This window comes from Dermacentor andersoni, chromosome 5 (assembly GCF_023375885.2).
Source record: "Dermacentor andersoni chromosome 5, qqDerAnde1_hic_scaffold, whole genome shotgun sequence".
In the NCBI taxonomy this organism is placed as follows: domain Eukaryota; kingdom Metazoa; phylum Arthropoda; class Arachnida; order Ixodida; family Ixodidae; genus Dermacentor; species Dermacentor andersoni.
The window spans coordinates 67,737,863-67,762,308 of NC_092818.1; the positions used below are offsets into that span (position 1 = coordinate 67,737,863).

Sequence of the window (24,446 nt, forward strand, 5' to 3'; positions counted from 1 at the left end):
TAAAAAGTGGTTCAGGGCCCCTTTAATGCGCAAGCATTCTTAGGCAGCTCACTCAGGAAATCTGTCTATCAGTCTGTCAGTCCATCCATAACACATAACACAATGCGCTCAGTAAAGAAAAGCAGAATAAATTTGAAACGAAAGATTAAAAGAAAAACAGCGGTAGTGAGTTTCGAACCTACAACCCCATGCTCAGAAGCCAAGGGTCTTACCCACAGGGCTAAATAGCTACTCTTGTAGATGGAGAATTTACCTGAACGTTATGAATGTGTTGTACCACATTGTCTGTGTTGTTGCGCAGCACATACAGATAAGCAGTCACTGAGTTGATAAGAAGTCATGAGGGGTTATATGGGCCTGGTCGCAGTTAATAATAATTTGGCGTAGATGGATACAGTGCTAAAGAACCATAAGGGCTTATAATGGGTGGAGCAATTCTGATAAGGTTGATAAGGACTGATAAGGGTCGGATGTAAACTGATAAGGTTGATAATGACTCATAAGGGTCCAATCATGTCTGATAAGGTTGATAAGGGTCGAATCAATTCTGATAAGGTTGATAACGACCAATAAGGGTCGAGTCGAGTCAAATAATGTTTGTAACAACTGATAAGGGTTGATAAGGGTTGAAATGAGTCCAGTAAAGTTCACAGTGACCGCTAAGGGTTGATAAGCATTTATACTGGTCAGATCAAGAGCCAAACAGATTGCAAGGCCAACAAAGCATAAATTTAATGAACCGTCTACTGCTTCGTCAATTGTGGTAAACAACACATGTCGCATCGTATATGTAGACATGATAAGTGGCACAATGCTTACGTATATTTAGACAAATCCAGTGGAATTTCTACATGATCTTTTGTGACCCCTTCCACGTCCTAAAGTATCAGTCGGCAACACTATTTATTTTCTGCACACAAACTGAAGAGCCAAAGAGCGAAAATGCGCACATGTTCGGTACGGGTCCGTGCGCCACTGACAATATGCTGGAGCAAAAGGCTTCTCCATTGCCTAGACAACCCCTGCATGCTCGCGTGGCCAGCACACTGCTGCCACATTTTTTCTTTTTTCCCTCATGTTCCTTGTTCGTTATCTTGCTCCGTGTCTCCTCCTCCTCCTCTGCCCTCGTTGCTCTCCCCTTGGCGGGTGTGCCCCATTGAGAGGCGTGCTCTCTGCCTCGCTTGCCTGTGGGATTTTCTGGAAACCACACCGCAACCAGTACAGTGCAGTCCACTTATAACGATATCGATAAAGACGAAAAATATGATCGTTATAACCGATGATCGCTATATCTGGACTGCAGTTATCAAAAAAAAAAAATTTTTTTTAAACGCGTTTGCGCTCTTTACCTTTGCAGCTCTGAACTCGAATTCGCTACTTGCTCTAAAGAATAGATGATGTATACAGTAGGCCGTGAAAAACAAACTTTATTTCTAGCGCCAATGACCGTGTCAAGGATTAGGCGCGCCGAAATAGTCCGAAATCTGCACTTGCTTTTGCGGCAGCTTCAGCTTCACAACCGCGGTGTGCATGGATTCCAGCTGCTGCGCGAACACTGGCGGCAATCCTTTAGCATGCATAAAATCAATTAAGGAGTCGATCGACGACAGTGTACTTTGCGTGGACATCGTGGTCGAGGTCAAGGAGCCACTGTCGATCTCGTTGTCACTGTCGCTGATGCCGTCGCCACCGTCGCACAACTTTGCGTCTGTCGAGACAGCACATCTTCGGCGATCGCCTCGTCGGTGACCTCATTGCAGAACGAGGCAGCACTGTCTGCAGTCAAAAACTCCTCCTTCGACACACCACCTGTGTCACCAGTAGGAACGAGCTCCCAGAGCTCGGTCAGCGACTTCCACCGGGTCGGTCTCAGCGGGTTGGGGAAGTTCGTCCTTACGCACAAAGCCCGCCTTCTTTAAGCCATTGGTGATGAACCACTGGTAAAGCGCCTCTTCAACATCGGCGTACAAGGGGTCTCTAACCCCTTTTCCGCTGATCGGAATGGCCGCTGATAGCTCCTGCCTTCACAATCGCGGTGCTCCCGGTTTTCAAGATGGTTGATATCGTTAACTGGACGAGCTCATACTTCTTCACGAGGGCGCTCACCTTGAAGCCGCATCGAGAGTCCTGCAAAATATCCATCTTCGTGTCAAGCGACACAGCTTTGCGCTTTGTCGGCGCTATCTTCGAACTGGGTTGAACCGTTGGTTGCACGCTGCTTCGGTGGCGTCAGCCTGCTATCGCGAGAGAGACGCGGGACGGGCGCCACCGCGCCGCTTTGCTTGTCGCTTCTTTTTTTCTTTCTCTTTCGGAGCGACTGTGGCCGACGCGCATGAAGCAGCTAGCGCCATCTTGTGGCGCGCTGCGCAAACGTTGGCTGCGCCTACTCGTGCGCGGGCGGGGCGAGACGCGCTGCGCGGTAATGGCGGCAGATACGAACTTACGGAGGTAAACATCGCCTCGTCTCGACATCGTTCGTTTCAGGGAACTAAGCAACGCAAACGTTACGATTATTTGGCACGGAAAACGCCGTCCAGACTGCAAAATTTTGATCGTTATATCCGATATGCGGTGAATAACCTATCGTTATAAATGGTTTTTTTCCCCATAGACCTAATGCATAAAATGACACTCTCATGTCGACCCATCGTTATAACCGATATATCGTTATACATGGTATCGTTATAAGTGGACTGCACTGTATTTCGTCTCGGCCAGCTCCTCTAGAAGCGGTAGGCGTATACATTGAGTTCTATGGGAAGTTGAGTTTTATGGGAAGGTAAGCGTAAGTCAGAAATGACCTCAATATATCTGGTCCTGCACTATAAGCGGTTACGTTGTTGCTTACGGGTGATCTGAGCTAATCAGTCATTTACTGGAAACATGCTCCGAGTTCCTCTGAGACATTGCATATAATTGGTTAAATAAATCAGTTCATCTGGTCTCTGTTCATCTGAGATGTTAAACCTAGTCAGCCAATCAACAAATCAGTCAATCAATCAATCAATCAATCAATCAATCAATCAATCAATCACTCATTTACTGGAAACCTCAAATTATGGACGCAGTCTGCGTCACTTTGAGACACTAAACCCAATAAATTGATCAATCAATTGCTGGGAACATCGCCTTGTGGCAGTCTTCACCTGTTCTTACAAGCAGCCTGTTGGTGTTCACTTTGTGCAGGTACCCGACTGCCAGGCGACATTTTGAGAATGCACTGAGTTTGCTTCAAGCGAATGACCATGGTGTCCTTCCTGAGAAATGGGAGCCCCTTCTGAACAACCTTGGTCACACCTGCCGAAAGTTGAGGTATGCTGTCTACGTGTTTCTATCCGTATCCTCTTCAGGTGCCAAATAATTTGGTCCATAGTAAATTTAGTTCCATTACATTCGTCACAATCATGAAAAGCATGCTGCTGCAGCGCCTACATTCTCTCCAGTGAGTTATGTCAAGCTTGCAGAATAAGAACTCCATGTAGTAACTCTACAGGAACGTCAGATATGAGAATGTCAACTATTTCATGTGCAGCATACATGAAAAGCATCTATCCAGCCACTTGAAAAATAGGCCTGATGTAAAACATAGTGAAAAATTCTGTGGCAAGTTAGTGATAAATGCAAGAGAAATGCATTAGGGGCATTACATCACACCTCTCTGAGGTCCCGGATCCATGATTTGAACCATGTTTACCACATCGCAAAGTGCTGTTCAAGAGCTCACTCGACACACATCCTGCCTCTTCGAGGAGCACAGTACAACTGACGGTGGTCTGGTAGAAACCACTGTCAGTTGCACTATGTATATATACTCATACTTAGTTAAACCTCAATATAACAAAGTATTTAACTTTTTATAACTTCATGTCCATAAGACACCACATATATACAACCTTAATACAGTCAAACCCGACCATATTGAACCCGTTTACATCAAATTATTCTATATATTGAACAATTTCTGGACGTGGTATAGTTACAATTAGTATATATAGCAAAAATTACGCTTACATCGAACTAAAATAGCAGCAACTCCTGATATATCGAACGTCAAGTGGCGCAAAAGTGTCCCCAGAAGTTGGCTTTCCCTTGCGGTGGCGGGGAAACCCGCCGGCGTGGCTCCATTCAATCGCTCTCCCTACCGTGACCACGCTGCCTCGGACGAGCCTTCGACACCCCCTGCAAAAAATGATCCTGGCCCGCCTGCACCGCTTGCTCAGACAGCCAATCAGAGGCTCTTGTGCCCTCTCGTGCAAGATGGCGAAAGTACGAGTTGTCTCGCTGCTTTTCTGGTTCATTGTGTGCGTACCTTGTGGGCCCTCTCCCACAGTGTTGCCGTGATGAAGTGGCAGAATGTGCCTTTCGCCGTGAAGCTCGAAATCATAAATCGGGTCGAACGCAGTCAGAAGTAGGATGTCCCCGCAGCGTGCAAGATTCCAAGGAGCACTCTCAGCACGATCTTGAAGAATAAGGGGGAGATTAGGGCTAAAAGTGGCCAAACTTGCGACCTGGTGCCCGTGGCGCCCGACGCGTGCGCACGGCTGTGTACGAGTGGTTAATCCGAAATTGCTTCAGCCGTGCCGGCTTCTGCATGCTCGGTGATGACTGTAAATTCTGATGAATGCGACGAAGCCGTTGCCGGTGTTGCTGAAGTTTGGAGCAAGCTGTCAGAATTTCCGGAAGCTGTTGACGAATCGACGGTGGACGAGTTTGTGAGTGCAAATGATGGTGTCGCGACCACGGGAGAGCCTGAAAACGAAGACTAGATTGCTGACATCGTACCGGCACAAGTGAAAGTGGGCACAATGAGGAAAGCAACGACGGTCCTTTGCCCACATCCTCCAAAGTGATTGGTGCGCTCGCACTAGTCCGGTGCTTCTGTGCGAATGCGGAAGGTTGCGGCCTCAGATGCTCCGACTCCTTAGACAAAGTGGAGAATTGTGTGCGTTGCAGGCAGCAAAATTTCCCAAGCAGGAGAACATGCAGGACTATTTCATGCGAAACTAAGCTAGTTTCATCAATAAAGTGATTTTATAAATGGTATGTGCTTTTATGACATCCAATTATTTAGCAGGCTTATATTGAATTATGCTCCATATTGAACTGCTAGGCGTTTTTTTGCGAGTTCAATATGTAGCCGAGTTCGACTGTATAATAAACTGTGTTTATACATGATTTCAATATAACAAAAGTTTACTGCTGCCACGAAGGAACATAAAAACAATAAATGGAAGCTTCCACAGACGCAGATGGTCAAATGGTTGAATTACAAGCAGCTGCTTGCGAACGCACCTCTCAAATCACATGCCATGTGAACATGAGTGGCCACTGAGGCAGAGCAGCGTCTTGTTCCAAATGAAGTCCAAGTGCTATAAGATCCTATCGTGCCCCGCACACTGTATGCCTTGGATGCAAATGAAAGTGCGCGAGGGTGAGTTGACAAGGTTGGTGGTCTGATGAACGCAGTCTTCGCACACGAGCAAGGAGAAATAAGGGGTGCAGAGCAAGCTCGCGATAACGTGGCCCAGCGCACATGAAGGTGGGGAGGGGAGGCAGGTTGGCATGCGCTTCGCTTTCTAGCACTGCTGTGACCGCGCGTGGCTGTCAGCAAGGCTGGGCGCATACACAGCCAGCGTGGCCTGTTTTAGGTGTATGGGTAGCGCGCGTTGCGCTGCCATGAAGCCACACCTCAAGACGAGGTTCTGCGTCATTCAAAGTTTCATTATCACCTAGGTAGCCTCACCCGCTCCCCATTCCTGTGTGTTCGAGCTCCCTTATCCCCTCCTTCATGGCCGCCCGTTCTCCACCCCTTTAAGAGTCACCATTTTGCGTTTAGTAGTTAGTGAATCAAGCATGCAGCGCCGGCAAATTCATGCATCACCTGTTCTTGTAGTGCTCGGTCGATCTGCGCGAAGTGCTTCGTAATACGGCGGTGTGCCAAATCACCGTTAGGATTTTCAGTTCGGTCGTATTTGCTCCATCACTGTTGCCTATGCGAAGGCTGCCAAGTCTGCGCTGTCATCCGCTGTTCAATTCACGTCACATGTGTATCACGTGACTGATTCGTCTGCAATAAGGTCTCGCGTGAGAATCCAGCTTTGTTAGAATCGCTGAAGCTTGGAAGAATACAGCCACTGGCTAAACATGCGACGTGGACGAGTCGTGCTTCCGCAAAAGGAGACGGTTTTTGCAAAGATTTGAGCGTTGCTGTAAGCGGTTATTTCTGCGGATTATAGTGCAGATATATTTTTTTTTCTCTCTTTCCAGGCTGTTGCAATTGGGGGTGTGAGTTATATGCTATGGTGGGTAATACATGGAAAAATATGGTGATCTGCTACATGTGTAGAGAGTGGGTGTACTGAGATGCCGTGGCATCATGTGCACTGTCTTACCATGCGTTTAGTACTGGAGGTTGCCTAGTCTCGAGTTTCAAAGACGCATTGAAGCAAGAAGCATACAAAGCATTCGCTCCCCGCTGCCGGTGCTTATCAGGATAGCATGAATCCTACTGTGGCCGATACTATCTGCCACGGGACTGTTGTGGCCACGAAAGCAGGGCTGGCTTCGCCTTGTACTGCCAATGGGAAGATGTCATTGGCAATCATGAAACTGTATCTTTCGTTGCCTACTCAAATCCAACAAAATGAATTTTTGTCTCGTTCAAATTGGCTACTTCTGATTGCCTGATAATTCAGAAAATTTTGCTGCCCCTTCCGTATAAGAAAAATCTATTGGCAACTTTACTTATTTGCATAAAAGGTCGAATTTCGATGTAAGAAAACTGCATTATAACGAAGCATATTGCTGATGATTATATATACATAGACACGTATATACATATATACATGCTCTTCAAAGCTCTCCCATCCCCTTTCTACCTCTACCATGTGACCAGCTTCCCAGACTTCACACACGCGCACACAAGCACTTTTCCCATTTGACTTAGACACTCCTAATGCTGTTGCATAGAACACTGAATGAAGTTATTCCACTGCGTGATGACCTACTGACAGCGAGAGGAAACAAACAGGCATGTACCATCGGACTTGCTTTACTAAAACACCTCACACAAGTTATTTGCACTTGCAACACTGATACAATTACAAGTGTTTTAAGATGTACCTATATACAGGCGACTCTCGTTACAATGGACCTTGATAATCCGACAAAAGACGTCCGTTTTATCCGAAGTCCGTAATATCCGAAACGCCTCAGCAACTTTATTGCAAAGAGTGAGTGACAAACGTCCAAAGTGATAAACAAACTAAAAAGTCACAGTTTTGCCTGAAAGGTGAAGCATTGATTGCGATAGCAAATTAAGCGAGTTAAGCGTGGCAGCAGCAGCTGACCTTCGTGTTGTCTCTCGCTTCAACACGAACATCGAAAGCATAGCACATACGAAGCTACCCTCACTGGGCACACTTTGTTCACATCGCAGATCGCTTTGAAGGTGAGGCTCACGCAGGCTGGCACTTTGCTCACATGGCAGATCGCTTTCAATATACAGCGCCCGTGCGGGCATGCACTTTGTCCACATTGTAGATCGCTTTCAAGATCTTTTCGCTCTCACCTCCCCCTCCCCCCACCCCCGTGCCTTGCACACGCATGAAGACGGCGCATTTTTGCCCTGCCTTCCTCCCATGCGCACGCGATATTGAGCCACGATCATCGGCTGGGCCCTCACAAATCAGTGGTCAGCCCGGTCAGCCCACGGCAAAAGTACGTTTTACATATAGCCCAATTTCGAAAAAAATTGCCGCTAATTTCGTCTGCTGTAGCCGATAGTCCGTTGTAGCATGGTTTGTTAAAAGTGAACTTCGTTGCATTAATAAAAGAAGTAGAACAGACTAAAGCTCTAATATGGTCTGTTATATCTGAAAGTTTGTTGTAACGAGCCTAGACTGTAGTGTTATGCAAAGAACAATAAAGAATATATGAATATAAAGACTTTTTACTGAACACCGGTTGCGAAAGGTAAACTGAGTGTATACACGTCCCTGGTTCTTGTTCACTTGTGCAATATTCTTGCCTTACAAAAGCCTCGAAATACACATCGCAAAGAAGAAAAATCAGCACTGCTTGACCCGCCGAGGTAGCCTAGTGGCTATGGTGTTGCGCTGCTCAGCTCGAGGGTATGGCTTCAATCCCAACCGCAAAGGGTGCACTTAAATGGGGGCAAACTGAAAAATACTTGTGTACCTACATTTGTAGGTGCACATTAAAGGGGGTTGGGGCACCCAATTTTTAGGCTTGAATTCTGCATTGCATGTTAAACGACACTTGTTCCACAGCAAGCTGGCAGAATGTGAATGTGTTGTTCGGTGCGGTAGAAAATTATTATACGATTTTTTTTATGTCGCAGTTGAATTGCTTAACAATCTGGCAGCACTAACAGGTGACAAAATGGCTCGCTCCACCAGCTACGGCTTTTTCTATGTAATGAAAAGCAGTCTCTGAACTCGTGCTTTTGTGTAGGCAAAGAACAGAAGCAATTGTAGGAGCTGCTTACCGTATTTTTTGTATAACCTGCCGCTGCATACAACCCGCACTCCGGAAAAAAAAAAGGAAAAACAAAGATGGCAGTGTATAACTCACGGAAATAACTGCATACCGCAACACTCAAATCATTGCGAAAAGACGTTCTATTCGTGAATGCATGACCTGTCCACGTCATATCTTGGCCCAGTGGCTCGATACCCCTCCTCCTGTCCCCTGCCCCACTTTAGCAATGCTGCTAGAGCTAGATTCACACGATGGACGTGAATCAGATCACTTTGCAGCTAGCATTCACCCAACGGAGGATGACCGCAGTCAGAGCAACCTTCGCATGGGCAATGGCAACGGAGCAAATGTGGCAGAGCTGAAAATCCCGACGGTGGCTTGGCCGTCTGCTGTATCACGAAGGGCTTCGTGCGGACCAAGGAAGTGCTGCAGGAACGGGTGACGTATGAGTATGCCGGCACCACGTGCTCTGTTTGCTAACTACTAAATGCAAAATGACTCGTTAAAAAGAAGAGAATAGGCAAACATGATGAAGAACAGAAGGCAGCTTCAACACAGAGGGGTGGGGAGAGGGTTGAGTTCCCTTGCAGATAACGAAACTTTGAACGATGGAAAAATTTGCCTTGAGGTATGGCTTAACAGTAGCCGCGACAGCCACAAGCGTCATGCGGCCCCCACTTAGCTGCCTCCAGGACGTTCATTAATAAAACGGAGGCAGCCTTACCCTTCCCCTTTTGCAATAACACCCCTCCTCTTTCCACCGCAGCGTCTTCGGCGCATTTTAATGTGGAATAAACGTGGTCTCATTAATTTATTCACCCAATATTTCAGCAAGAAATATGGGCACTGGTCTGTGTGTTCCACAGTGGCGGCCGGTTTTCTAAAGTCAGTTTCGCTACAATACAGCGATGTTATGCGGCAAAGCATACAAGCACCCACTGAATTGAGTAAATATTGTAATCAGACATTGTGAGCTACCATTATTACTTGAAAATAATCCTGGGGCCGGCCTAACATAGGCTTTGTTTTGGTGGCATATGACATGCGTTCACTGCATTCACTGTCCCATAATATCTGCGGAGACAGATGCTACTAGTAAAGGGGTCGCTAATGGGGTCATCATAGGGGTCAAGTGTGGTCACACTGACTGGTTACGTTGTAATTGTCGAATGATGGTTAATTTTAGGATGGAAATAATGAGATTTGGTGCCCATAGAAATGCATGAATGCCAGCCAGTACCTTCGATTGTGATTGAATTAACCCAAGTCAAATTAACGGAAGTCTACTGTACAATGTTCCCATTCTCCATTATTGGTTACAACAATTTAATCTGTCTACTGGGTTTCCGCGCCGAATGGAAATGGAACGCTAAACCGTGGAAAAGAATAAGACATTGTGAGCCGCATCCTGCCTGCATGCTGTGCACACTGCGCACCTCGACTGTGTAGCCGGCCTTGTGCACTTCTCTTCCGTCTCCCTTTCACCTCTCTGAAACATGAGTCGACTGTGCCAGCAGCTTCTCTCGCACAAAATTCTTAGACATGAGTTTCACAGCTCCCTAAGTGCAGCCAATGGCCGGCATAGCTGCAGCAATTGCCGCTGAAAGTGACGGCGCTACAGTCAAGTCTTTCGTCGCATGCCATGCATCGTCTGCTCCTGCTACACTGCGTTGTTTGCACGCACTGGCCTGTACCACTTGTTTGCTCATAAATGTAGTTTAGCTATGCACTTACAGCTTTATAACAAACCAGCTATGGTTTGGTAACAAGGATTTCACTGTGTCTGTGTATTTATCGGCGCTGCAGTATCGTATCTCTTCAGGCACCGTGCATTGTCTACTCCTGTGATATGATCGCTGTGGTGGGTCATCTTCCCCAACTGGCTGGTACCGTTTGCTCTTTCATGAGTGTATTTTAGCTGCCCACATACCATTGTATGCCGAGGACTTCTCTGTATCTGTGTTTCCCATAGCACCACCCTCAAAAGTGTAAAGACACAGCTAGCTGTACTTTAGGGTGAAACTACGACCCAAGTGAGTAGTCGTGTGCTATTATTCTGCTTTCCAACCAACTCACTTACCAAAATTATAAGTGCCAGAGTGCTCTGTTCAGTGTTTTTTGGGGCTGCTTGTCAAACAACAAGCACCTGTGTGGAAGCAGCGGTATCAAGTATGCGTCATGCACAATGTGTGCTCACACTTGTAAGGTGCACTAATACTACAGTGGAAACCCGCGATAACGAAACCCTGCGACTAGGAAATTCTTACGACAACGAAATATTTTCGTATCCCCAACAAACACCTATAGGATTCAATGCATTTGTATCTCTCGACAACGCAATGTCACTGCATTGCAATCCCACATCAACGAAATTTGCCGGAGCATAACCCCGCATATTACCTACTCGTGGATGGCTAGCAGGCTCCAAATGTGCTCAAATGCGATTGCCTTGCGCTAAAATTGCGTAAAATACTACCACATTACACTTACGTCGGCACTGGCATTTTGTTTACGAGAACAATCAAGCGCAGGAAGCGATCGCACTGGAAATGTGTCATGGCCACGCTTCTTGTTTGTTGACTGCCCATTTGAAGCGGCAGCACATTACTACCAACATTGCACGACCGTCTTTGCACACCTAGTACAGTGCATAATGTGCGCCTCGGCAAGAAAAATGCAGCAAAACCAAGGGAATACACATCCCACCGATGTGGAATTGTTTATGGCGCTTGAGATGGCGGTCGCAGCATAGAGTGCCACGCATCGGGCTGTGATTGAGCAATCTTCCAGGAATACGCATTCCTCGCTTCATTAACGTTGGTTTTGGGGCCACCTGACAGGCATTGCATGCGGATTGGGCGCCGGACGTAGATTCACGCGAAGGGGCCATAATATTGATCGACTGTCATCTGATGTACGAGATACGATCACTTTCGCACTCAGCACCGCATGCGTCGGCGCCTCCGGGTGACAGCATGCGCTGGAGAAATGCTGCTGAATGCGTGGAGCGTCCGGTGCCAAGTTATGCAATACCTCACAAAAGTGATCGTATCACAGAAAGCAATTGACCAAGAATACTGCTCCACGGTAGCGCTGCCACTGCTGATTGACGCATGCGGTGCACTTTGTGCTGTCGGCCATGCGGTTCTATATCCTCGCATGCTTGCTAAAATAGGCCAACAGAATTTTGACAGTGAAGTTTCGTTCTGCGATGCATTACCCCATCTGTGCGGTCTCATTTCGCAACAACAAAATTCTCGGGAAAGTGAATTTTTGGCATTCTCCGCTGATTTCGTTATTGTTGAGGTTCGGTTGTATACCCCTCTGCTAGTAAGCTAACCACCCGTCATTCCTTTTGTGACAAATATCTCGCTATCTTATACATATGCCGCTGTGTTACCTTGGCCTTCTTACCTATGCTTGTTTTCAAGCTGTCTGCATTTCCAAGGATGATTTCAATGCTTGTGACGGTAGTACAACCACTTGAAATAGTTTTTTGTGGATATTATGAAGCCCTTCAGGCAGCAAGTTCATGCAAAAAAAAAAACATTTTTTTTTAGCTTGGTTCTTCCCAACTGCCTGCTTTGAACTTGATCAGTTGCATTCACTACAATTAAGCTTCCGCCTGAGTGCTTGCTGGCACTAAAAAAAATGTGTTCCTTTGGGAATGTCGCCTCCACATCACATTTCTTGCCTTCGAGATGGGCTCGCCAAAACCAAAACAAAGTCGTGGAATTAATTGCACCAGGAACCAATGTCCATTTTCTGTGAAGAATGAATTCTTCTTTGTTTTCAACAATGACATTCTAGTCTATTTCAAAATATAGTGCTACTCTATATGATGGTCTCATAATTTGAACTTGAAGTTGAACTTAAATTTGAACTGAAGTATGTGAGGCATTTGTCCTTTCAACGTTGCATGTGTTCCCATTTTTAAAGCTCTCTGGTGGGGCGGCGACGTACCACCGTCATCACTATGATGGTAGGCAGAAAAGCAGGACCCCATAAAAAAAAAAACCTCTTGCTGTTATGACATGCAGAAATGCTTCTGTGTGAAGCTTTGCACCTGAAAAAAACCACCACACATCACATGACGCCAGCAACACAACAACAGTAGTGGTGGACGAAACGCCACCGCTGAAATGAATCCTGGAGCGACAGCAGAAGTGCCATCGGTGAAGAAAGACGCGATTGCAGTGCCACTAGTTCGTGTGACTGCCACTTTGACCACCTCTCGTGCAGAGCTGTGAAACTGAAGTACGTCTAAGAACATGGGCTCTTGCAGACGCCTGTTGGCACAGCAGGCGCAGTTGACTATTGTTTCAGAGGGGTGGACGGGAGACGAGGGAAGCGTGCAAGGCTGGCGATGCGGAGAAAGCTCACATTTTGTTTTATTTTCCACGATTTAGGGTTCCTTTTCCTTTCAGCACAGACACTGTAGAAATAAGGGGTGTTTCAACAGCGCTACGCCTCAGCACACCGCGCTCCACAGTTGGCGCCCATCAACCGTGATCCGGTATAAGCTCAAATAAACAATGGACAACAACCATGTGTACACTCTGAAAGCGTTTATTACGCTTGCAACTAACACTTCAAGCAGGCCAGTTAGCTGTAGTCTACATCACTGGGAGTCCCCTCAAAGAGAATACAGTAGAATCTCATTAACTTGAACTCCAAGGGGATCGCAAATTTATTTGAATAAAAAGGGGTTCGAGCTAAGGAAAGCCTCTTTAAGTATAGTGCCTGATCAATTGTGTGGTGCGGTCTGCAAAACCAAAACTGCCACTGGGCCCGTATTGAAAAAGTCTTATTGTTACTCCATCAGCACGAATCAACATGTGCTGGACGAATCCTAGGTTTCACATAAAGAACAAGTGCGATAAGATTGCGCACCGTTTTCTATGGGTGTGAGAGAAAACATGCAAGGGTGAGCCAGGAAGGATAGCGGCCTGATGCGTGCCAATAGCAGCAGTCCTGTGATTTTATCCACACCTTCATTTGCAGTGTGTTTACATCTTGCTTTTCTCTTTTTTGTTTTTCATGGTGTTTGAAATTAGGGATGTTTTAATTAAATGCAGGAAGTACAACAGAGCCCTGGAGTATCACCAGCAGGCCCTGGTCCTGTATCCAAAGAATGCCTCAACGCTTTCTGCCATTGGGTTTGTCCACAGCCTAATGCGTCACTGGTCTCACGCAGTTGACTACTTTCACAAGGTATGGCATTGTGTTGACACATGCGAAAATGTTGCACGTTACTATGACCGGAGCATATGGAACATAAGGGGCGGAGATTAACAAACAAGTTCGAGCAGAATTTGAGAACTGCGCAAAGAACAATGAACAAAAAATGATAGGTGTAATGTTAAGAGATGGCAATACAGCAAAATGAATCAGAGAAAAAAAAATGGGGGTAGCCGATATTCTAGTTGAGATTAAGAGGAAGAAATAGAGCCAGGCAAGCCATGTAATGCATAGGGCAGATGACCGGTGGACCATTAGATTTACAGAACGACTGCCAAGAGAAAGGAAGTCTAGTTGAAGACACCAGAAAATTAGGTGGCATGATAAAATGAGAAAGTTTGCAAGCATAACTTAGAATCAGCTGACGTGAGTGGAGGGTAATTGAATATTGCTGGAAAAGGCTTTTGTCCTACAGGAGACATAAAATAGGCTCACGTGAAGGTTTTTATTGTAATTACTTAAATAATTATTGTACATACTTTACAAGCTTTTGTAGGGCATTGAGTAATGAAGGTGCAATCTCAGATTAAAGGAGCACGAAATGCAGGATGAAATAAACAATGTGCTTGATAAATGCAAACACATGCTGTAATAAAATTGCATCCTATAGAATGGAAATTAGCAGCATCATTAGGCAACGAGCAAGGGATTCAAGCAGGAGAAAAGCAATAAAGATTTTCTTTTTTTACATTGTTTTTTTTTTTCCATTTTCAGGCCTTAGGTCTGCAGAGGGATGATGCGTTTTCAACCACGATGCTCTCTCAAGCGATAGAGCAGCAGATGAGCGATCTACAGCCTTGCAAAGGTATGCAAATGAAGCGTGCTTGTGCTTTCTTCCAGTTCATATAGAAATGGTCTGCCCAGCCCCCACCATTTTCATTGAGGATGTAAGGACAGCGAGTGTGCCAGGTGGTGCAAAGCCCCCGTGCCACGATACGTGGCGGCTCTCCAGCAAGTGAGCTCAGTACACAGCCAACATCCAGTCGTTAAAGTGGCCCGAAGGCCTTTTCTTGAAACATGAGCAACACGCTGGTCGAGTGGGATGCCTTCCAACAAATAGCACGTTCCCTGAGAAATGCTTGGCAAAAATCTAATATGAACGAAAATATTAAGCTTAGAACGACAGAAAGTTGAGCTAGTTGGTCCGCATTAGAAAAATGTTGAGTGTGCGCACACGAATACAAAAAGAAGGAAGCTGCGTTTGTGTTGTCTGTTTCCCTCTTCTTGTATCGGTGTTTGCATGCCTAACCTTTTTCTAACATACGAGTGCAATCCTTAGATTTCCCAGTGCCCCTTTAACTCATCTGTTCCTCTAAGCGGAGGTGATAAAAATGCCATGCAAATGCACTCCTTTTTTATTGGTTTCGGCGGTGAACTTTTGGTAGCCCTTCAAGGTCAACACCTGGAACCAGAGAGCGATAAAGGAGCAATGGCAGAATATTGGAGAGGTGTGCATGGAACGGGAGTGATTCGTGGTGGTGAACAATCAGTCACCTGGCATATACGGGCTGTCGCGCTGGCCATGATGTCATTGGCGGTGGCAAAAGGAAAGGAGCCTCGAAAGTCACAGGAGAGAGCAAGCAGTCTACTCTATAGTGCGAAATTGGGGGCGTTATGGTGCATGGCAGCAGAATAATATTTGACACGCGTGTTTGGGGCAGCATTGTCTACAGATTATGAATGTGTTCTTACCGTGCTCAAGAAGTGCTGTAGTGCCCCATCAACGTAACGGGAGCTAGTTTTTAAAGTCCCTCTGTGATAATCTTGAGGTGTGCCATGAGTGAAAACATTTGCATGCGTGCTTTATACTTTGCCACTGTAATAAGTGTCCGTAATAATGGCACTGGCAATTTCTCTGGTGGTACATTTGGCTGGTCGTTTTCGAACACTCCAGAGCATTCGGACAGCACGCATTATTAATCAAGTGCTCGGAACACATTCAGCTTATTATTTCATAACACCGCGCTCAAAGATTAGAGCGTTCGATAGGGCTCTCACCTTCAACATTCCAAGCGCGACCAAGATCTGACAGCGTTCCGGTCACATGGCTCTTGCTGTTTCTGTTGTTGCTGCGGTGTATGTCTTGACAGTAATTAGTGGGTGCTTCAGCACGCCTTGTTTGTTTAGAACAGAAGCGTGACTTGTTTCCTTTTTTGGCCTCCAATTTCTCTGGCGAGTGGCTGCATGTTTAGCTTGACCACACTTTCTGTGACTCTGCGTTACAGCGGGTCTACATGGTTGTAGTAATCAGTCGGCGGGCAGTAGACAACAGCCAAATGTACCATGAATTAGGCACTATATGGCGATTAGTTCTAGGCAGAGGGAGAAGGTGTGCGTAGCATTTGAAAGTCTTAGGGGATGTCCTCTGTCACAAGGACATTTACTGGTTTTTTTTTTTAATGCATGATGTATAATTTTGATGCCACAGGTGTGCCTGAAGTACTGCCTGAGTACTCCTCAAGCGACAGCCCACGAAGCTCTGCACTGGACATGGATGTGACAAATACTTCGTGTCAGTCTCAGGAATATGACATTGACAGCATAAATTAGGATGAGTGGTTGTTGACATCTGTACATAAAGCTAATTTAGTCAGGTTGTCATTGTCTTTTTTTTCTGTCCACCGACAAAGTGCAATAGGCCTCTATTGGTGGACTTTTGTTCCAAAACAGGAGTCATCATTTGTCAAAGTACATTTTCAGCATCCCGAATGCATAACACATTGAAATGTGGAGTGTACTTAGTCTGTATATAATTAAAACCTAGTTGGCTTTCTACAATTCTGCATTGACACAAAGGCTTCGATTCCTGAATGGTAGCAGCTGCTGCATTCCGGTGCGGACGGAATGCAAAAGCACTCATGTGCCATGCTTTTGCGGCACATAAAGAAACCCAAAGCAGCCAGACTGAATTGGGAGACCTTCATTACGGCATCGCTGATAACCTACTCTGTAGGTTTGAGACAAAAAAAACTACACAGTGTTTAATCCAAAGCATTCTTGTCTGAGCCAAACTGGCTTTTGTGGCTTGTCTGGCCGTTCTTGTGTGCCAGTTTCGAAGATAGTGCTGTCCTAAATAAGCAGCCAGTAAAGAGAAAGAAACCATTGTTTGGATAGTCATTGTATCTGACATCTGCACAAATTGAGAGCTATGTGCCTCAAAAGAATGGGTAGAACTGCATAATTAGCCATGAAATCATTGCTCGGCTCTTGAGAAGCTGCTTTGTTTCAAAGGCCGGGTTCCTCTTGCACTTTGAGGTCACACTTGTATATTGTGAAGGTCAGCTCAAGTGTGGTCCTGCTCTCTCAGGTTGCTTACGGAGCATTCTAGCGATGCACGTTGTGCTTGCCTTGCCACAGGCGCCTATGGATTATTAGACATGCACATACTCATTGCCACTGGGTATGTGCCCATACATATACAGTCGAACCCATTTATAATGATACCAGTTTTAACAATATATTGGTTATAACAATAAGTAGCTGCTGCACCGTTGACTTTGGTATATTTTCCATGGTAAAATAACCCGCTTACTACAATGCCCCGATGCCGCATTATCGGTTATAACGATGAAGTCTGGCTGCTGGGTGTCCGAGCCAAAAGGCAATGAAATGCGAAATCCTTGAAAAGAAAAAAAGAAAACAAAAAATTCGAGCCACTGCACGATACACTGCTGCTCCAACAGCTGTCGTGCGCTCATTTTCCAGCCATCTCCGCGCGGCTCTCTCCCGTCGCCCTTCCACCCCTCCGACCATGAATAGGCTGCGACCATAGCTCTACGCCACTGCACCCTCCAAAACACAAATGGACTGCGCCAACTGCGCCGCAAGCAGATTGCTCGGTGACTCCTCATTCAGCGCAGTTCTGCAAACAGCTAATCATTCGCGTTCGTTTTTGTTAGTTGTGTCGAAGTCGTACCTGGCCACGCAGTGTCTCAACTTCGCTTGACTCACCGCTGAAACAGAAGATAGCTGATCTGCCCACCAATCACCGGCAATGCACGATGTTGCCAGTGAAAAGAAAGCGCATGGCTATATATTTGGAAACTAAGTGTTTCTAACCAATGAGACGGTCTTCGCAAACGTGCTTGCATGAGATAGCGACAGCGACAACGGCAGCAATGACGCAGTAGGGCAGGCTGCCTCATAGCTGTCCTTACAGGAGGTCCGGCATGATTCAGTCCCTCCGGGACTTCGTTTTTGCAAGGAACCTTCCGCTGCACTACATGGAGCGCTTGGATGCCTTGGAGAAGGATGTCGTCAAGCTTCGCGTAAAGCATGCATGGCTGATGGACATAGGCTTTTTGCGTGCAAGTGAGAAGTACGTGGTGAGATGTCTGTGGTGATCTCTCCCCAGTGTTTCTTCTGGATTTCTCAAGTTTACAGGCTGCCGTGGCAGCCTTCTCGCAATTTCTAAAAGGCCCCGTTTGGGGCCACCAGAGTGATGTCTTGGTGGTGCTCGCATATCGCTTGCCACCCATGACACCTCTTTTCAGTTGTTATAGCAGTGCCATTCTTTAATGCTGACAGCTGCGGCTTGTTACACATGATCAGAGCACCCAGCAAGTTGTTAAATGAGGGGACACAATCAGCAGCCAGGCGGAGGAAGCTGGTGGGGAGGGGCACTGGCCTCCCTGCCTGTATAGTTTTCTCATATCAGCTCTGCCATAACCCTATTTTGATTTTTTCATGCAACCCGGTTATAACAATTATCGGTTATAAGTGGCATTTGAACGTTGTTATAGACCCTTCTCATGCTTACAAACATAGCTCCCAGAAGATTTCCAGTTAAACACACCGGAGCAACACAAGTTACAATAGCCTAAAGATTTATAGGATCCTACATCTGGCACCAGTTTTGCTGCAGAGTAGGAGTGTTTGACAAGTGAATTGTAGCATTAAATGCAACAAAAAACGCCTATACATGAGCTCGGCATACGACGCACATTTCTTATAGTATCTAAAAAAATCAAGAATATGTGCCTACAGTATACTTGCGACACAATACTTCTTTTTTCTTGGCTAACTGCACTGTCGAAAATGGCTGACCGGAAGTTCTGTGGGGTCATGAACGCACTGCTGCCACATTGCGGATGAAAAAGGTCTATAAGTGGGTTTGACTGTACACATTGTTACATGCTGTTTTCTTGGACTAAGGAAATAACATACTTGTGCAAAATACATTGACAGACAGACCCATAGGATACACACATTGCAAGAGCAATAAGTGTTTGCTACAGAACACTTATAGGATCCACAACCATTCTTTACCAAACCAAGAAAGGTGCATATTATGTTGATGTTAACTGGAGTTTAGTCCACGCTATTTTTTTTTTCTTTAGTAAAAGGAAGCAGTTCATGCTTTAGGGAAATAGTATGACAGGAACACCAACCTATGCCATGAGTGACTCGGAATGTGTTTGAAACTGGACTGCTTACCTTATGACATAATCTTACTTTTGAAAATCTGGCATAACTGCTTTAAATGCAGTGGTTTCAGCATTACTTGCGCAGCATTTAGCGCTGTTGTTTGCTAGAACAAATTTATGTAAGTATAGTTTTTCGCCACGAACAGTGTCAGAATGGAATTGTCTTCCCCAAAGCGTTTTTCTGTCCCCGGATTTCGCGAAAGAACTAGATCATTTTGTTTTCCATTCATAGTCCTTGCATTCAAACAATGACATTCTTTTACTTGAACCTTTCTTTTTGTGTGTGTGTAATCACTGTCCAGCTTGGATTCCCTTATTTTGTACTGTAGCTCCTCCTGCATGAGCCTGCTTGGCCTGCAGTATTTTCTAAATGAATACATTAATAAGTTATGACCTCCTCTGCCAATTTCAGACTTGCATTGATACATGGTGGCAGGTAGTGCAAAATTAATGGAGACACAGGAACAAGGAAATGCAAAACACAAGCAGCAACTTCAACTGAACTTTAATGCAAAAAATGCTTACATATAAATATCCAGATGGAAAGAAAAAAATCCACAGACAGAGTTATAATGTCATGTGTCATGGGAAAAGCATGATTAATCTAGGACTGTGCTACACACCCTCAGTACATCTCAATTCATTGCTTGTAAGCGAAATAGACGGTGCACTCTGACAGACTAAGTCATCATGCTGCATTTCGATGACCTCTACAATCAAGCGACAAGAGTGCACAAGTTTACAATAAGCTATATATACAGGAGTCGTAAAAAAAACTGCAGTACGTGTGGGTGCACGAACCTCCGGCACGATATTTTGTCAGAAAGCTGCCAGGTCCCCTCACACGTCCGCCCAAAGCCGAAACCATAAAGTTTCATACGAAATCCGAGAACACCTAAGCACTGCGAACACCTAAGTTTTGCACTGCGAGCAATGTACCGTAACGGTAGGTGCTGCCCGAGCCAGCAAGGACCAACAACAGCCTGTGGTGCCAGCACCGCATGCCACCGATGCGGCGATGCCCTCTCGTCTCGCACAACACCTGGCACGCCAGCGAAACAGCAGGTGTTTCCTTTCGCCCACTCTGCAAAGAGCACAGGGCCTGTGCACTTCGATCCATGATGTCATGCTACCTTGTCCAACTGGCATGGAATCTTATGGGGATGTTGCCGAGTAAGCTGTGGTGATTTTGACGTGGTGATTTTGACATCACTGCTTTCATCACGCCGGGCTTGACAGTGGAAATTTCGCTCCAAATAGCACGACATCATACAGCAGAGTGCACATGGCTCTGCTACATTGAGGAGCACTGGTGCCAAGAGCGAGCCCACAGCAAAACAAGGGCAAACCATGGTGCTCGCGAAAGAAAACTCGTGACCAACACTGTCCGCTGTCTGCGTCGCCATGAGGTTCAGTACTAAGGGAAGCTCTAGCTCGGGTGCTCCTATCTAAATACATGTAAAAGGAGAATTCGTTTTTCTCGGAAAGGGGCACTGCACCAAATTTGATGAGATTTGTTGCATTTAAAAGAAAAACTTGAAGTATAGTGACTGTTGGCTTCAAATTCTTGATTTAGATCGTCAATTTTTTATTAAAGATTGGCAAAATTCTAAAAATTTCAGAAAGCGAAACTGTCAACCTTGCAACACTCTACCTCAGCAAGGAAAAATGACATCGCAATTCTGTGAATTGCACCTGATAGTACATCTAAAGCGGACAAAATTGATATATTACCCATAAATCTAAAAAATATTCAATATGGAAATAAAGCTTTTGCAGAACCCTTGTACACAACGTAAATAATTCACGTAAGATTTAAATATGCATATAGAATTTGTCCACTTTGAATGACTTAATGGATGCCGTTTACAGAACAGCCATATCCATTCTTGATGCAGAGCTATTAATTTATAAAGTTCGTGCGTCTATTTTTTTCGAATTTTTGAAAATTCTTTTAGCAAAATGCAGGCCCTAAATGGAAATTCCGCTGCCAACAGTCACTAGAATTTAGCTTTCTCTCAAACGCAACAAATTTCATTAAAATCGGTCCAGGGCTCAGAAAAGCGTTTCTGAATTTTACATGCATTTGAGCGCGATAAGATCCTGGCCCCGCTCCTTATGTTGTAAGTATTTTAGGGAGAGGGGCAGGGTATACAGCGCGGCTCCGTTTCTATACTATGGCCCCTAGAACCGTACTACTCCGGCCGCGCATCCTGTCTTGGAAGTAATCTGCGGTGGGTTCGAAGGCTAGCCTACGCGAGATGGCTGATGGCTTCGTGTGCACTGTGTTCTGGTGCGCCTGGTTCACATTGAAGCGAGAGGCAGCACGAAGGGTAATTCGCTCGCCGCTTCTGCCGCTCTTCATCGCTCGAAGTTCTGAAAGCGAGTGTCCACGGTCATCGAGTGAGATGTGTTCATGTATGCCTGTGCGCGCGGGGCACCGTGCTTGTAAATTTATTTAGTAAGCGAATGTTTACACGGTTTATACTAATAAAACCACTAATTTACTGCATAGAGCACTCTAATAATTTCCTATATCACAGTCAATGATTCTCCTTTCTGGCGAAACTGCAAATCTTTTCACGAAAAAGTGTTCGTAATGGACTTCATTCAGTTGCCACTGTGCGTGACGTCATTGCTCAAAGCGCGCATGCCTTCTGCTATCTAGGAGGTGTTGCCTTGTTTCCACAGCGCTTACGCCGGCGTTTGCATGCGTGCGACCCGTTGCGTCGGCAATCGTAGCGCTCGCACTGCTGTTTCTTTAAGTTTGTGCCCGCCACTCATGGTCACGCACTTGTGGTCACCGAGATTTCGACATGGCTTAGGAGCGCAGGCTTCCTCTTCAAATAGTCCACACCTGAAGAAATCCGAGCTCGAGGCCGAGGAACGCTTGTCGTGCTCATTTGGACCGTCGGACCGGTAGGTATACCCGCCGCTCTCGTTCGAGTATTTTGCGCCCATACCTTTCCCTAAACTTACGTCACTCAAGTGAACTTACACGACGTGAGTAAATATTGGCGTTTGCTTTGGAATTTGGGCAGTATGCAGTTCCCATACTTTCGAACTCGTAGCCCTGTCACACGCTTTTCGCACGTTAAGTGGAGGCGTCAAGGAGATCAAAAATAATACATGTTACAACCCGCCCCACTGCTGGGCCGTGCCCGGAAGTACACGTACAGAGTGGCCAGGGCACAAAGAGCGTTTGTTGTCTGGCTTGGGCTTTTATCAGAACGAAAAGTAAGCGAGGGGGGAGAGGGAGAGAAGGACGAAGGAGGTGCGCGCATGCGTAGACTGACGGCGCCTGTGCAGCGGTGACCAGCAGTTTATGGCAATACACTTATCATGTGTGAAGATTGCAAAACAAAGCATTTCAATATGCTGCTAAAGGTGGTCTCGAAACGCCGGGCCCTACGTCGTAACACAACAAAACGCTGGCGTCGTGTTATATGTGGCCATGTATGTGATGGGGGAGAAAACCAGGGTCCGGCGCGCATTTCTTGTAGCTGCGCTCGCGTAGGTGTAGAAGCCGCCAGGATCGCAGCAACGGAACAAGCCAACATATCGGTATGTGTAATGGGAATTGTGTGAGCGGACGAGGCCTCGGACTACAGAAGACGCAGTGAACGAAGGTGAGGACACTATGTTGCTAGACAAAGACTCAAATATTACAAAATGTTGCAATTACATATATACACGGTTATTCATCTGTATGAAATTCGTGGCCGTGCGGTGTCGCTGATAAAGTTCATGGCCCGTAACATCCCCGAGTCTAGGCGTCTCGTTTCTGGGCGATCATGATCTACTAGAGCAGTTTTCAGTGCACGCGCAACATGTCCAGGACGCGCACTTCAGCACGCTCAACTATACGAGGTCGTAGTTCCGGCAGACACGTTACAGCCTGCGGACTGGCTCAGCTAGGAGCACCTTGGGAAGCAATCGGGAGGTGCGCGGTTTTTCTCCGCATACGTCCTGGGACACAGGCCCAGTACTGCATCAGGAGAGGTGCCGGAACCGCATGTCTGGCCGGCGTCCCCGGCCGACTCTCGGTAGCGTTGACGACCCGGGTACGGACCGGGACGCCAGAGCTTTCGGTACGTGGCCGACACAAAACCTGGCACTACAGCTACGTTGAAGACGAGACAGAGACCGTGGGATCGCTGTCTGCCGATGTAGCCGAGGCGGAGTCCGGCACTCGATCATGCATAGACGCAACGAGTCGGCTGCCGCAAGTTCGGTGCATCGGCGTAGTATAGGTCGCACTGCTCGTCCTCTTTCAACCGCGCGAACAACCGCTGACTTGTTGGTTTCCCTGCACATGTAGATGGCGTGTTCGCCGTCATGCACCGAAAGCACTGGCACACAGCTCCTCCTAAGAGTTTTTTTTCACGGAAAGTATAGTTTTGAAAAGCGCACGAGAATTGTTCCCACCGCAGAGTTCACGACGCGCCCGCTTCATGGGTAATTTTCGTTCGTAGTATGCGCCTTGCCAATGGCAGGCCGCCTTCTTTAAGATGTCAAACGTCAATGGATTGGCTGAAGTCTACTCTTACGAACAGTTGTATAGTGCAAGAAACTTATGTCAATGGGGACCCTGGTTCGTAGGAAGAAGTAATAAGTGGATTCCCTTTACTTCGACTTCGGTTATTAATTCTACTTTTAGCATAATTGGAACACACTGCAATGTCCCCGTAGGAAACCATGCATTGCTATGCAAATAAAACTTGTTTATTTAAAACGTAGAAAAGAAAGCATACAGGTTTGGTTAATTGAACCCCCGTATGGTGTCGCGGTTACTGAAACCTTGGGAACACGACAAATTCAGCAAACGGTGCTATTTCTTTGCCTCTCTTGAGCTTCTTGTCAGCCAGGTTTGTCGGCCAGTCAGGTTTGACGATGATTCTGTCAGCAACGTGACAGTCCAACGCTGAGACTGCGTTTAAACATGTCGACGATCTTCGCCGTATGCTAGTTGATTCGCTCTTCAACAGGAAGAAGCAAGGCGTTGCAGACTACTTCAAGCAATATAAAAAAAGGAGAAAGAGATTTGAATTAAATCACTTTACCACCATTTCTTAATCCTAACTTTACTTTTGTGCTTTTTCAGAACGTCTGGTTTGCCCGAGATGATGACTCAAGTACTGTCCGTGCACGTCTCTATACCCTCTCTCTCTTCCCCTTCTTCCTTCCCTCAGCGTAGGGTAGTCAACCAGACCCTTAACTGGTTAACATCCCTGCCTCCCTTGTATCCCCCCTCTCTCTCTCTCTCGGATAATTCGA

The 24,446-nt window shown here is 46.2% G+C and overlaps 1 protein-coding gene across 1 annotated transcript in view; it reads left to right on the plus strand.

Annotated features, from left to right (window-relative positions):
• The window catches only part of Cdc16 (cell division cycle protein 16), a 58,812-nt gene extending 42,476 nt beyond the window's left edge, over positions 1 to 16,336 (plus strand). The window contains exons 14-17 of the mRNA XM_050178039.3: positions 3,187 to 3,312; positions 13,581 to 13,716; positions 14,458 to 14,548; positions 16,172 to 16,336. Coding sequence (XP_050033996.1) covers positions 3,187 to 3,312; positions 13,581 to 13,716; positions 14,458 to 14,548; positions 16,172 to 16,293 — 475 coding nt within the window. The 3' untranslated portion in view covers positions 16,294 to 16,336. The remainder of the gene's footprint in view (positions 1 to 3,186; positions 3,313 to 13,580; positions 13,717 to 14,457; positions 14,549 to 16,171) is intronic.
• The last annotated feature ends 8,110 nt before the right edge of the window (positions 16,337 to 24,446 follow it).